Source organism: Python bivittatus, unplaced genomic scaffold, assembly GCF_059951505.1.
Source record: "Python bivittatus isolate LINGU-HERP-01145 unplaced genomic scaffold, Pbiv_v1 ctg000330_np1212, whole genome shotgun sequence".
Lineage (NCBI taxonomy): Eukaryota > Metazoa > Chordata > Lepidosauria > Squamata > Pythonidae > Python > Python bivittatus.
The window spans coordinates 23,264,689-23,278,220 of NW_028277058.1; the positions used below are offsets into that span (position 1 = coordinate 23,264,689).

The 13,532-nt window shown below is 35.7% G+C and overlaps 1 protein-coding gene across 1 annotated transcript in view; it reads left to right on the forward strand.

The window, feature by feature from the left end:
- Positions 1–13,532, forward strand: part of ZDHHC17 (zDHHC palmitoyltransferase 17) — a 60,388-nt gene that overhangs the window by 11,551 nt on the left and 35,305 nt on the right. The window contains exons 2-7 of the mRNA XM_007425232.4: positions 1,426–1,529; positions 3,002–3,124; positions 5,087–5,164; positions 6,624–6,768; positions 8,522–8,586; positions 13,101–13,263. Of these exons, the coding sequence (XP_007425294.1) occupies positions 1,426–1,529; positions 3,002–3,124; positions 5,087–5,164; positions 6,624–6,768; positions 8,522–8,586; positions 13,101–13,263 (678 nt within the window). The remainder of the gene's footprint in view (positions 1–1,425; positions 1,530–3,001; positions 3,125–5,086; positions 5,165–6,623; positions 6,769–8,521; positions 8,587–13,100; positions 13,264–13,532) is intronic.

A 13,532-nucleotide genomic window follows, 5' to 3' on the forward strand; every position in this document is an offset into this window, starting at 1 on the left:
CTGAGATTTTCTTGTCAAATTTTTGAACTTGAAAGCACTCAGAGTGAGTAACAAAAACTGGATTATTAAAGTATACACACTGTAGATGGGGTACAGCTGGGAAGTTTGTAAATAGTAAACAGGTACAAAGCATAATACAGTTAGTCTGGTTTGTGTGCCTCATCCTATTTGTGTATATATGTTAAATTTGCCTTGAATAAGATTCCAAGGTTTGCTGAAGAGTTATTTTATGCAAAATACTTGGAAATTTGGAAATCTTTGGCACAATTAAAAGGAGAGTACATGTGGTGTAATGGTTAGTGTTGAACTAGGAGCAAGGGGACCCAAGCTGTAATCTACTCTTAGCCATTGGAAGCTCAGTAGGTGACTGAGGCCAGTCATTCTCTCTTAGCCCAATCTACCTTACAGGGATGTTGCTTTGAGGAAAAAAAAAATAGGATGAGAGACCACCTTGTATGCCACTTGAACTCTTGAATGAAAGGCAGGATGTGAATCTAATAACATTAAACAAAAGAACTGTGTATCACATCATCTCTTTTTTCATGGTAATGTTTTAAAGTAATATTTATTTTAATTGTACATCACTTTGCACAGTAGCTAGAACTATAACTACTAACAAGAGTTATTAAAACAGACAGCATATAAATGGATACAAATAAATAAGATAAACTGCACTGAAATTAATGTGCAGTTTTTGCTAAAATTGTTGATGCAGGTGCTTCCTGACTTTCACGGGGTCTTAGGGTAGCCATATGGAAGCCCCAGATTTAGACTCAGTGTGCCTGAATACCAGTTGAGGATTAATAATGAAAGAGGATTGTTACTCTCATCCAGATTGTAATCTATCTAGAAGAAAGGGGGTAATCAGTGGCTCAAACGCTAAATGCAATCTTCCAAATCTCAATTTGTGACATCTACAGCACCCTGAGATTATCCTTTTTTTTTTTTTTTTAATATAAGTCAGGATGGGACCAAGATGCTCTCAGAAAGAAAATGACTCCCATTTCAACCTTTTAAATTACTCCAAACCTGTCCAAAATCATGCCGCTGAAATTCTGCAATGACATGATCACATTTATGCTGTACAGTTAGAGGCTGTTTTATGGACAGGGAGGTTTTAAAGATGGCAGTGGGAGTAGTTTGCTTATTCTCACTTTTATCAAAGTTTTTCTTTTTTCTTTTTTTAAAAAGAAAGAGGGAGAACCTTTAAAAAAAAAAAAAGGGCTATCTCCAAGGCCTTCTGTGGTCCTCTAGAAGTCTGGAAGATTAAATTGCAAAATTTGCCCATATTTGATCTAAGGATATCAGCTATTGTGGAAAAGAGTATGGATCAGCAGTCTGATTTAGTGGAACTTATACTCTTCTGTTCTAGAAATTTTAATATTTTAATATTTCAAATAGTTTAATAAAATTGCTTTTTTTCAGGAAATCAAACCTCAAGCTCACTATAACCACGGATATAATGAATCTCTTGGGCGCAAAAGTCACATTGATGATTACAGCACATGGGATATTGTCAAAGCCACACAGTAAGTGTATTTTTTTAAAATTAGCATCTAGGTATTTATTTCATGTGGAAAACAACATTTACAGTATTAATTTTGTATTGTTATGTAATTGTGGATGGAAGAGGTAGAAACAAAGACTGTTTAGGATTAAAAGGTAGGGAGAAGTATAGTGAATGGCATTGGAGTAGACTAGATTTAACTGTTTCCTTTTTTAGCTAATGCTTTGAATTTCTTTTGGTTATTTGTTTCTGATTCCTTTTTTGTGCTTTGAATAATTATGCTTACTCTGAAAGGGAATAGCGGGATGGGAAGTTTCAGCTGCAGGGGCTGTTACAGTAGGCCACACAATCCCACATGGGTCTGCTGCTGGTCGTTTTCAGTGGGCTTCAATTCCAGCACTGCTTAATACCTTAGGGCATTTTTGGCAGCCACCCCACTAAGCCTCTTCTAACCTTCCCTACCAAATCTGACAGCAAGCCTCTTCAAGCCATGCTAGTGGTGGACTGTCCTGGGTCTTGCTACTCTAGCTTCTGTTAGGCCTCTTCATAGCTGTAGCTTTAGCTTTCCCTCTAGTTTTTAGCTTCCTGGCTTGTAGCACAATTCTGTTTTTCCTCAAAGGAAAGACTTTCGGCTTTCTTCATTCTCTTCAGCCAGCTTGAAGTGCTTTTTCTCTGTTTGAGCTGTAAATTCCTTTCTTTTATTTTACCTATGCTACCAGCATAGGCAGGAGGGGCCATTTAAAAGGAACAGACAAAGGAAGGGCTGCAGGGTATTCCTTCCCCTGTGTTGTACAAATTTGTTCTTCCACATGTGGTATAAACTGAGTTAATGAAATTGCACATGTTGAGAGTACATTTTTAAAATCAGGATTGCCAAACTCTTTGCGTTTTCATTCTGAATGTATTAGAAATGTAGAAGCTCTTATAAATAATTCATTGATGAAGGGTGGAGAAGGAATAGAGAAAAGTAATGCTCATGAATAGTTATTACCTCCATGATTTACTATCTAGCTGCATCACTGCAGAAGACACACACAAATTTTAGGCAAACCAGTTACTGCTTCTTGGTCCCCAATGATTATTGTAATAACACATATGTTAAAATGGGCATGTAATAATTATTTGTTTGGGTATTTGGCAACATACTTATGGTAGCTTCATAAAATACAAATGGTTTTTTGTGATAACTCTGATAATCTAATCTAATAAACATTTTTTCCTTGTTACAAAAATGCAATAACTAACCTTGGCTTATATAATGAAAGTATATAAAGTTTTTTACTGAAAGTGTTGATTATGTAGGGCAGAAACAATAAGATTTCATCTTGGAAGAACAGGAAAGGATGGGCACTGTGTTTTAAATGTGGAAGTCATTTGGAAAAAGAAAATAAGAGAGATGGTCTCCATTTTGCGGGGGGGATTCTGTCCAGTGTTTTTAAAATTCAAATAGTTTTATTAATTCAAAATTACTAACTAATGAGATTTTTCTTCAAGGTATGGAATTTATGATCGTTGTTGTGAGTTGGTAGAAGCAGGCTATGATGTACGGCAACCTGATAAAGAAAATGTTACGCTTCTCCATTGGGCTGCAATCAACAACAGATTAGATTTAGTGAAGTAAGTGCTACTTTTCTGTCACAATCAGTTTTTAGTTTCCTTATATAGGATTTTAACTCTTCATATTTTTATCATAGTAGGATTAGGCATAAATAAGTTGTGTACAGTCATATACTTTAAATAATGATTAGTTGATTGGCCAAAGGCTGTAATAAAATAAATCATTCATTCATTCATTTATTCATTCATTCAAATAGTGATTATTCTTTTTGTTACAATATTTGAACTACTTCCTCAGCAAATAATAATCATAGCAATTAATAAAAAAATCAAGTCAGGGTTGTCTATAGCTTTTGATAGCCATTTTATAAATACTTATTCTATAATGGTCAAAACTATGGATGGCCCAGCAGCCAAATTCCTATCCATTTTAGATTAGTAAACTCAAAAAATAGAGCAGCTGTTCATTTTTTCTGGCTCACTAATAAATGTTATAATTTCCATTTCCACTTTAGTCATTACTGAAACAGTAGTATGCAGTGCCTTGAAATAGCTTAATTTGTTCAGTTTGAAATGTAAGGAAAGCTGTATTTAAGGAATGAATGAAGCTAATTTATGTTCATAAAAAATAAATGCTTAGTATTAAAAAATCAAGCAAAACTGATTAGAGACATTGTAGAGAATTGTGCCTCAGTCACGCTAATGGTTTGCATTGTTTTTATAATATATTTAAATTATTTTGTTACTGTCACCTTGAGAATCACTGTTGTGGAATGTAAATATGAATATTTTAAACCAGAAAATACAGATATAATATTTTATATATGAATACACCTGCATATAAATATATGCGTAAAATAAATACTAAAAATTTTGGAATTCATACATTCATGAAAGTTCCTTTTAAAAGTACCCACATTAAAATGTTTAAATATATTTAAAATCTCTCCAGTCCTGATTTACTTGGTAAAACTACAAAACTTGAATTTGCTGCTTTTAAATACTGTGGTTGGTGTTCTCTTGTCGGCTGACATTAACATCTATCCTACTTGCACTATGCAGTAGAGGAACATCTGTATGGTACAGAATGGATTGGAGAGAAGCCTGCAGTTAACTCCTTATGTAGCAATGAAATGATCAAGACTATTTTTCAGCTTTTTAATGTTCAGAGAGTTTCTAAAGAAGTAGGAGTGCCATGTATGGTGCTTAGGGGAAACTTTGTTTTATGAATATGTATAGTGCTTTTCATTCTAAGATTGCTGGGTAATTTATAACATTAAAAAATGTACCATAAAACAACTGAAATAGCACTTTTTTAAAAAGCAGGGAAACAGATTTTAAAAAGTGCTTGAAAGTCATTGGCACTGAAGATGACAGTTTAGGCTGGATTAACAGAAGTGAAACTTTCTCTCTCTGGTCATTATCTCCTTTGACAGTAGGATATCATGCAGAGAAGTGCATTGGAGATAGTCAATTGTCATGGATTCTAGAGTGCTGTCTTTACATTACCCTTGAAACTTTTAATGCTTCTTGAGCAGTGATACTGCAAATTGCTGTATCGCCCCCCCAAAGTGAATATAGAGGGTTTTAAAAAATTAATTAATTAATTAAATTTATTGGCCACCCAACTCCAGTGGACTCTGGGTGGTAGAGTTGCTTCTTAGGTTTTTTGTAATCTGATAAAAGCTAATGGTAACAGCATGAACAAACATGCATTTAAGATATTTTTACCTGTTAATTTCTATATATACTTTTGTAAATAACAGTTTTACTTCTAAAAACCAGTTACTGATTAAACATTGTTCTTTGAGATCTGCGTTCACTTTAAATGTACTTTGATTTCCCTAATCTTTAACTATTTAAAAGTAGTATATCATTTACTGATAATCTAAAAATAAAATGAGTATAAAATACTGCTTTATATTCATATAAAAGCTGTTTTTGTGTCCTACATTTCTTGATGACAGTGTTGTCAGTTTCTGTCTTCCCGTTATTAGATTTGTATTTATTTTATATCTATAGGTACTACATATCAAAAGGTGCTATTGTTGACCAGCTAGGAGGTGACCTGAACTCCACACCACTACATTGGGCAACTAGGTGGGAAATATTGGATGCTTTCACGTAATTTTATTATTATTTAATATTTATAAAGCATTTTTGCAACACTGTACTGCAAAGTTAAAGCCTAGCAAGACAGAGTTGCTGGTTGTGCATTGGGACTCTGTATCATCTTTATCAGACACTGAGGAAGCAGATCTGCAACTTGGACTCATAGCTACTGCTTGCTGGGCAGGTATAGGCCACAGGCAGGTCAGCCTTTGCTCAATTTTGTGGTTCTATCTGGAGCGGAAGGACATACCTACAATAACTCACTCTCATCTCCACCCACTTGGACTACTGCAGTGTTCAGTGCAGGGACTGCTTTTGAAGACCAACTGGAAGTTATAGTTGGTTTGAAACTCTGTATAGCTTGGCACTGAGCGATCTCTAGAACCACATTCTGCAACTGGAACTGACCTGGCTGACTCAGTTGTCCCAGAAAAGATATAGATAGTAATCCACTTCCACAAAGTGGGGGTGGGGTGATACACAGAGCTGCTGCTTTCCATGGGAGTACTGCCTCTTTGGACAGCCTCGTAGTTGAGATCAGACCAGCTTCTTTGGTGTGCTAATTTCAGATGCTGAAAAGAGGTGCTCCAAAGAGTAAGCAGGTGCCATCTGGGCTTTTCTTTTGTTGCTGAGTTTGGTTTTGATTTTAGTTTGGGACATTAATTTGCTATTTTATTTATATTTACCATGGATGTTTTAGGTATATTTGATAACTGTCAGAAGTCTTAGCAGACCACAGAGAGTTATCAGTCAACTCAATAAATCAAAAGTTCATTATTTACTCTTTAGTGATTCTGGATATTAACCAAAAAAAGGGTTTATCTATACATTCATTAAATTTCTGAAAATCATTTTAAGTAAACATAGCCAAACATCTAGTATATTTACAAAGTGAAAGAGCAAGCTGCAAGGCTGAGGAATGTAAAAACTAAAAGAGCTCTATGTGCTTATGGAGTATTTCCATGTTTGAATTGTTATGTCAAAAAACTTGTGCCACCCAGATGTGTTACATTCTAATTCTCATCATTTAAAGTTATCATGGTCTGTATGAAAATGTAAAGGTGCAATTTTTAGTGGCTCTTGTTTGACCAGGAGCAAATACCAGGTGGCTTTCTATCTTTCCTGCAGATCTAGAGAAATTTAGATTGACAGGGCTGAAGAACTTAAGGAATTTTCATTATCTAAAATGTTAAGGACTTGGAATAGCATAAAAATTCTTCAGTCAAGTTGGACACCTGGCTAGGTAAAGGTAAAAATCTCACTTTCAAGAAATTTGAAGGGAGCAACGTTTTTGAAATTCTTTTCTAGGATGATCTTGAGAACAAAGGGTCTTGTGAATAGATAGGTTTAAATAGGTTTTTATTTCTTCTCTAGTCATCTGTACAATAATTTAAAAATAAAGTAAAACCTACATAACAAAATTTAATCCTGATTTTTAATGTTTTAGACAGGGTCATTTATCAATGGTTGTACAGCTTATGAAATATGGTGCAGATCCATCATTAATTGATGGAGAAGGATGTAGTTGTATTCATTTAGCAGCCCAGTTTGGACATACATCTATTGTCGCTTACCTAATAGCCAAGGGACAGGTATGTACTCTTGTTTCATAACTTTAGGAGTGATAATTACATATGCAGATATCATTTTGCTGAATTATTAATGCTAAAATATATACATGTATATTTTATAATTATATTTCTGAGATTAACATATGCAATACTGTGCATAACTGGGTATAACTATTTGAATTCAATAGAATTTACTTCTGAATAGTTGAGTACTAGTAAATTGTGTTGTACTATCTAAATGGAAGCTCTTAATGGTTTACAAACTATACAGCAGCTGTGTATTGGACCACAATAGATAACCTGGAATTCTTAAGAACCAAATGCAAATGTGGAATTTTATTAGTTGAGATAATACTATGTAGCTAAATTTGCTAAATTGTCGTCAACATACTACTCATGTTGATAGATATATGCCTTTTCTTTGTCAAAATCTCTAGATATTTAAATTTTAAAATATATCCATGCTTATTATTCTTTTGAATCCTTTTACAATGTAATTGAAGTGTGCATATTACTAGATTTTTAAAAAATTAATTTAATTTGGTAGTCTGGCACCGTTTCTTTCACAACTCCAAGGCTACTTGAAATCTCCAGAACAGCAATTTCTTGGATACAGGGGACTGCAAGAAAAAAAATGAAATTCCTGTTTAAACTTAACCCTGGTCAACTAGTGTAAAACTGTAGTTTTACTACAAGTAGTGAAAATTACAGAAGAAAATTACGGAAGAAAATGCAGGGACTAAAGATACATAATTTCTAACTCATTCCCTTTTCCTTTTCAGTAGTTGAAGCAATTAAAAATGTGTTTTTATGCGCAAATATTTGTGAATTTAAGAAGATTAAGCTATAGCTAACCATATAAAATTAACTCATACATAAACAAGAGGAATTCAAGATAATAACTAAGATTGAAAAACATATTTATTTGTTTGTTTGTTTGTTTGTTTGTTGGATTTCTCCCCTGCCCATCTCCCCCACTGTGGGGGACTCTTACAAAAAACATTAAAACTATAAATATATATAAAATACATAATACATCTAGAATTAAGAACAATACTAAAAAAGGAAAATCCAAGAAGGTGGGAAATCGGGCCGGGGACAGCCAGCCACTATGGGGCTAGCCAACTCCCTGCTTGAGGTATTCCCTCCTGACCCCAGGCCAAGTGACAGAGCCAGATCTTCAAGGTCCTTCGGAAGGCCAGGAGTGAGGGGGCCAGTCGCACCTCTGGGAGCAGAATGTTCCAAAGAGACATTTAGTCGAGTTATGTGTTTGTTGTGGATTTTTAGCTTACTTTGAACAAAACCCCATTTTGAATTAGAAGCTTTTCTCTATTTTGAAAGCAGTTTGCTATATGATACAAAGATCTCCACTAGGGTCTTTTGTTCAAGAAATGAAAGTCTGGACTTTCTTGCACATGAAGAATTAGCTGAACGTTGCTTCAGATCTTAGCTAACATTCATGTCCCCCCAAAGTTTCTGTTTCTCATACTAGTTAGAAGATTTAGTATTATAAATTAATAATTTCATTTACAAAGGTGACTGACGTAAAACAGTAGATGGTGCTCTAACATATATTACAAACTGTGATCAAATACATTTAGACAAAATTGTTTTATATATTCTTCAGTAAGAACTGAGTCAATATCTAAAATACTTCATAATAGCTTTTGCCTTACCATAGCAGTACACTAGTCTTAGTTTCCTTCAGAGGAGATAACTAGAAGTTTTCCCTCACTATTCTCTCTTTATATCTGATTATTTCTGTTTTCATCAGGATGTTGATATGATGGATCAAAATGGAATGACGCCTTTAATGTGGGCAGCTTATAGAACACACAGGTAAGTTGCTCGTTTAAACTTATATCTGTGGTTCTTTTTAATACAGGTAGTCCTCGCTTAACAACCATTTGTTTAGCGACCATTCAAAGTTACAACGGCACTAAAAAGGTTACTTATAACTGGTCCTTGCACTTATGACTGTTGCAGCTCCCCTTCGATCATGTGATCATGATCTGGGTGCTTGGCAACCAGCTTGCACTTACAACGGTTGCAGTGTCCCACGGTCATGTGATTGCCATTTGTGACCTTCCCAGCCAGCTTCCAGCAAGCAAACTCAGCGGGGTACCATGTGATTTGCCTAATGATCACGTGATTTGCTTAACCATGTGATTCACTTCACCACCACCGCAAAAAAAATGTAAAAATCAAGTGCAGTCATGTGATGCCTCACTTAACGACCACCCCGCTTAATGATGAATTTTCCGGTCTCTATTGTGGTCATTAAGCGAGGACTACCTGTAATCAATATACATAGCATAAAATATATTAGAACTTTGTACTCTTAAAAATGATTTGAAAGAAGTGACCTCCCACAAGTACAGCACCTTTTTACTGTTCATTAAGATACAAGTTATCCTCACTTAATGACCGTTCATTTAATGGCAGTTCAAAGTTACAACAACCTCAGGAAAAGAGCTTTATGACCTGTACTTGTACTTATGACAATTGCAAACTGTTGCACCACCCCCACAGTCACATGATTGCAATTTGGGCACTTGGCAACCAGCTTGCATTTACGACCGGTTGTAGCATCCTGCGTTCATGTGACTGTGGGGGTGGTGCGATGGTTTGCAACAGTCATAAGTGCGAGTACAGGTCGTACTCTGGCAAAAAAAGTCCATTGAGGAAGCTGGATTCGTTTAACGACCATGTGATTCGCTTAAGGACCGCAGTGATTCACTTTATGACTGTCATAAAAGGGTCATAAAGTCAGGTCTGGTCACATAGTGACTCACTTAACAACTGCCCCACTTAACAGCCAATTCTACAGTTCCTATTGTCTTTAAGCAAGGACTACCTGTAGTTCAACTTTTTGTCAAGTTCTGCAAAGCTAGCAAACTCAGGAAAAAAGAATCACTCAGATTTCCAGAAAGATCTTTATTACCAGTAGGGTAATGTAACAAAATCTTAAAAGCCTGTCAAAGCAGTTCTCATACCTAGCGTAATTAAGGTGAAGTTTTTCTTAATCTTTTTCTCACACCTCCCCACCCTTCCTAGTCTCTATGAGCTGACGGGTCTCTCTTGCAACATTCTTGTTTCCTCTTCTGCTTTCCCTGGGACTATTCAACATTCTATCACATTTTTAGAGCAGCAGCATCTTTTTTTCAAGTTTTAATAGAAACTTGAAAAAAGTAATTCTGCTTTAATGAGTATCTGAGAAATGTATTTACGCAAGGGCTGACACACTTCTTCCAAATAATTTTTAAAACATGCATATTTATATTTTTTATATTTTTTACTGCTGTGGAATGTCATCCCGTGCAATGGAGTGGGCTGTCATTATTATGTTGATGATACCTAGCTCTTGCTCCTTATCCAATTCCAAGGAAATATTCAATAGGCTTGGACATCACTGAAATGTAATAATGACTAAATGAGGAAAGAAATTAAATCTAGGCAACATGGCAGTCCAATTGATAAATACAAAAATGGACTGGAGGACTGAGGAAAGTGAAGAATTAATGTCACTGAACAGGCCTACATTTGGCAATATACAGTGATGATCAGACCAATGAAACATTGTACTTCACTGTATTTGCATTCTCAGAACAGCTAGGAAAACTGTCCTGCTTGCCCCAGCATCCCATTTGGAAGATTCTTTGCAGATAAAATTCCTGACATTTGCTCCAGATTCAACAGCTTTTGGACAGTCTAGTGACATAACTAGAGCAATATTTTGTAAGGTAATTTGGGACTTTTTTGAATTAGTGAAATCTGAGAAAGAGGATAAGATTCTCAATAACATGAGGTTAGCTTCCACTAAGTTGGATCCTTGCCCATCTTACCTCTTTCAAGAAGCTAGATGGGGTGTGTGTAGTGTAGTTGGATTTGGGAAGAGATAAATACCTCTTTGGTGAAGGGTGCTACATCGTCATCCTCAAGGAAGCAGTGTGTAGCTCTGCTTAAGAGGCCATCTCTTGATCTAGTCTTCTTTAACAACTTCCACTCAATTTTTAGTCTGCCTTTTTTGGGGAAGATTATAGACAAGATGGTAGGACTTCAGTTACAAAGGTTCTGTCAGGTTCAGCCCAAGAACAACAGCGAGACAGTCCAGAATCAGTTCAGCTCCTTTATTAGCTTACACCTAATAGACAGAATCTCGCCAGACTAATTCTAATCCCCAAAAACAGCAACTATAACCATGATGCCCTTGGGGAGAGGCCAGTCTCCTTCTCTTGACTTTCCCACACTCTGGCTGGGGCTGAGGAAGTGCTTTCCCTGGAACCTCTCTTCCCCCGCCCGACAACCTTGAAGTTCCATTCCGGAATCCTCCCTACTCATGTCTTCCATCACAGGTTGCTAGATAAAACAGAGTATCTGGATCTCTTCCACTCATGTTTCAGACCTGGACTTGGGACTGAGAGACTATGTTGGTTGCTCTGGTGTATGACATTTGTTGGGATCATTAGACCTCTTGAATGCATTTGATACCATTAACCATGATACAGTTAGTTCTCAACTTAAAACCATTCATTTAATGACCATTCAAAGTTATGATGGTGCTGAAAGAAGTGACCTATGACTGGTCCTTGCACTTACAACCATCACAGCATCCCTGCGGTCACATGATCAAAATTCAGGCACTTGGCAGCTGGCATGTATTTACAACAGTTGCTGCGTCCCAGGGTTACGTGATTGCCATATGCAACCTTCCCAGGGACTTCCAACAAGCAAAGTCAATGGGGGAAGCTGGATTCGCTTAATGACCATGTGATTCACTTAGCAACTGTGGCAAAATGGGTTGTAAAATTGGGCATGATTCACTTAATGACCACATCACTTAGCAGTGGAAGTTCCAGTCCCAATCGTGCTCATTAGTCGAGGGCTACCTGTCTCTTTCGGGACTGCTTGTGAGGGTTGGGTTCTGCTTTGATGGTTCTGCTTCTTCATGTATGAGCAGTTCCAGTCAAGTGAAGGGGGGTTGCTATGGTTATTTCAGTGTGACTCTCTCCACCATGCTATTTAACATGTAAATGAAACCACTGAAAGAAATAATCAGTGTATTCTGGGTCCAGTTCAAAGTTCATGTGCTTAACTATTAAAACTCTACATGACTTGGTTCTCAGTGATCGTCAGGACCATTTCTTCCAACTAGAATCAGCCTGTCCTGTTGTTGAGATGAAATGCATATGTTCCTTACCATATAAGAGGTCATAGGTAATCCATTAAGGAACCACTTAGTCCCCAAGGTGTGGTTGACCATCTTACTGGGGTTATGGAAGACCTTTAAGAGATTCACCTTCTGAGAAGCATTCAGGTGCTAATAATGATAGTAGGCTATTTTCTGGTTTATTTTTTTATTGGGTTGAGATTGTTTAGATTATTTTATGTTTACGTTTTGTAGCTGTGTATTTTATCGAGGTTGGAAGGGCATAAATGTTCGTGATTCTTCATTGTGTTTTGTGTTTCTTGTAAACTGCCTTGAACAGTACAGAAGCTTATGTAATAAAATAAATAATTACTCAGAAATGTTACTTTGCTCTAACTCTCTCAGCATTTAGAAAATCATTAAAGATGCATCTCTTTTACTAGTCTTACATGATTGTTGGTTCTACGATTTAATACCTATTTATTTTATTAATTTTTGCTTGTGTTTTTAATATTTTATATTCTGTTTTAGCTTTTAATGTGAGTAGCTTTGTTTGAATATTTTCCAAAGTAGGCAGAAAAGGTTGAAATGAATCCAATAAAAACATACATAATCAAACAGTTGATAGCTAATTGATTCTCTAGATTCAGCCAAATTTCTCTATTTTTTTATTTCTTTGTTCTTAAGTCAGATTTACATTAATGGGAAGAAACTTTACTTAGACTATTTATATTTTTCATAGTAATTTAGAGGAAGTTAAGATTAGGGAAGCTTTCATCTTCAGAAGCCAATTGCAATAGCATTCTTTTGCATGTTTTGTTTGCATTAATGTACCAGATACTGAGCATGCAGTTATTCTTAGGATTCTATATTGAAATTGTCCCCTAGATGAGGAAGAAAATGTTTCATGCAACAAGAACAAATATTTAGTTTTATATTAAAATGAGTAACAATATTTTCCTTTTTCTTTCTTTTTTAGCACTCCTGTAAGACAGAATTAAAAATAAATCATAGTGCCCTTATTTGATAGAATATTCTGTAAATTGAACTGAGTCATTATTTCATTTGTACTTGAAATAATACAGAACCCAGCCTGATCCAGTCCAAAAGAATATATACTCTTTCTCCAAGGAATTTGTTCTCTAGACTAAAATGAATGTAATTGTAAGTCTTTGTTTATATAATGTTTTTGTTAATTTTCCAGCGTGGATCCTACTCGATTGCTGCTTACTTTTAATGTTTCAGTGAATCTGGGAGACAAATATCATAAGAATACAGCACTACACTGGGCAGTTCTAGCAGGAAATACCACAGTGATTAGTCTTCTATTAGAAGCTGGAGCTAATGTTGATGCCCAAAATATCAAGGTAAGTATGTCTTCATGTAGTAGAAATCTTCACATTCTCTTGGTTATTTTTAATAAGAATGAGATTGAATATTCCAATACGTAAATTCAGAAAAAGCTCTCTTTTGCATTGCATATACTTTTGGCTCTTTCCTCACATCCATTGCCTGGTGTTCATTGAGCTTTTCAGCTGTTTAACTCTTCAGGCACATTCTCTCCATCCCTTTGCTGTGGTCACATTTTTCATGTTTAGTTAGCTTTGTTTTCTTTCAGCTGCCTTGTCTCTCGTAT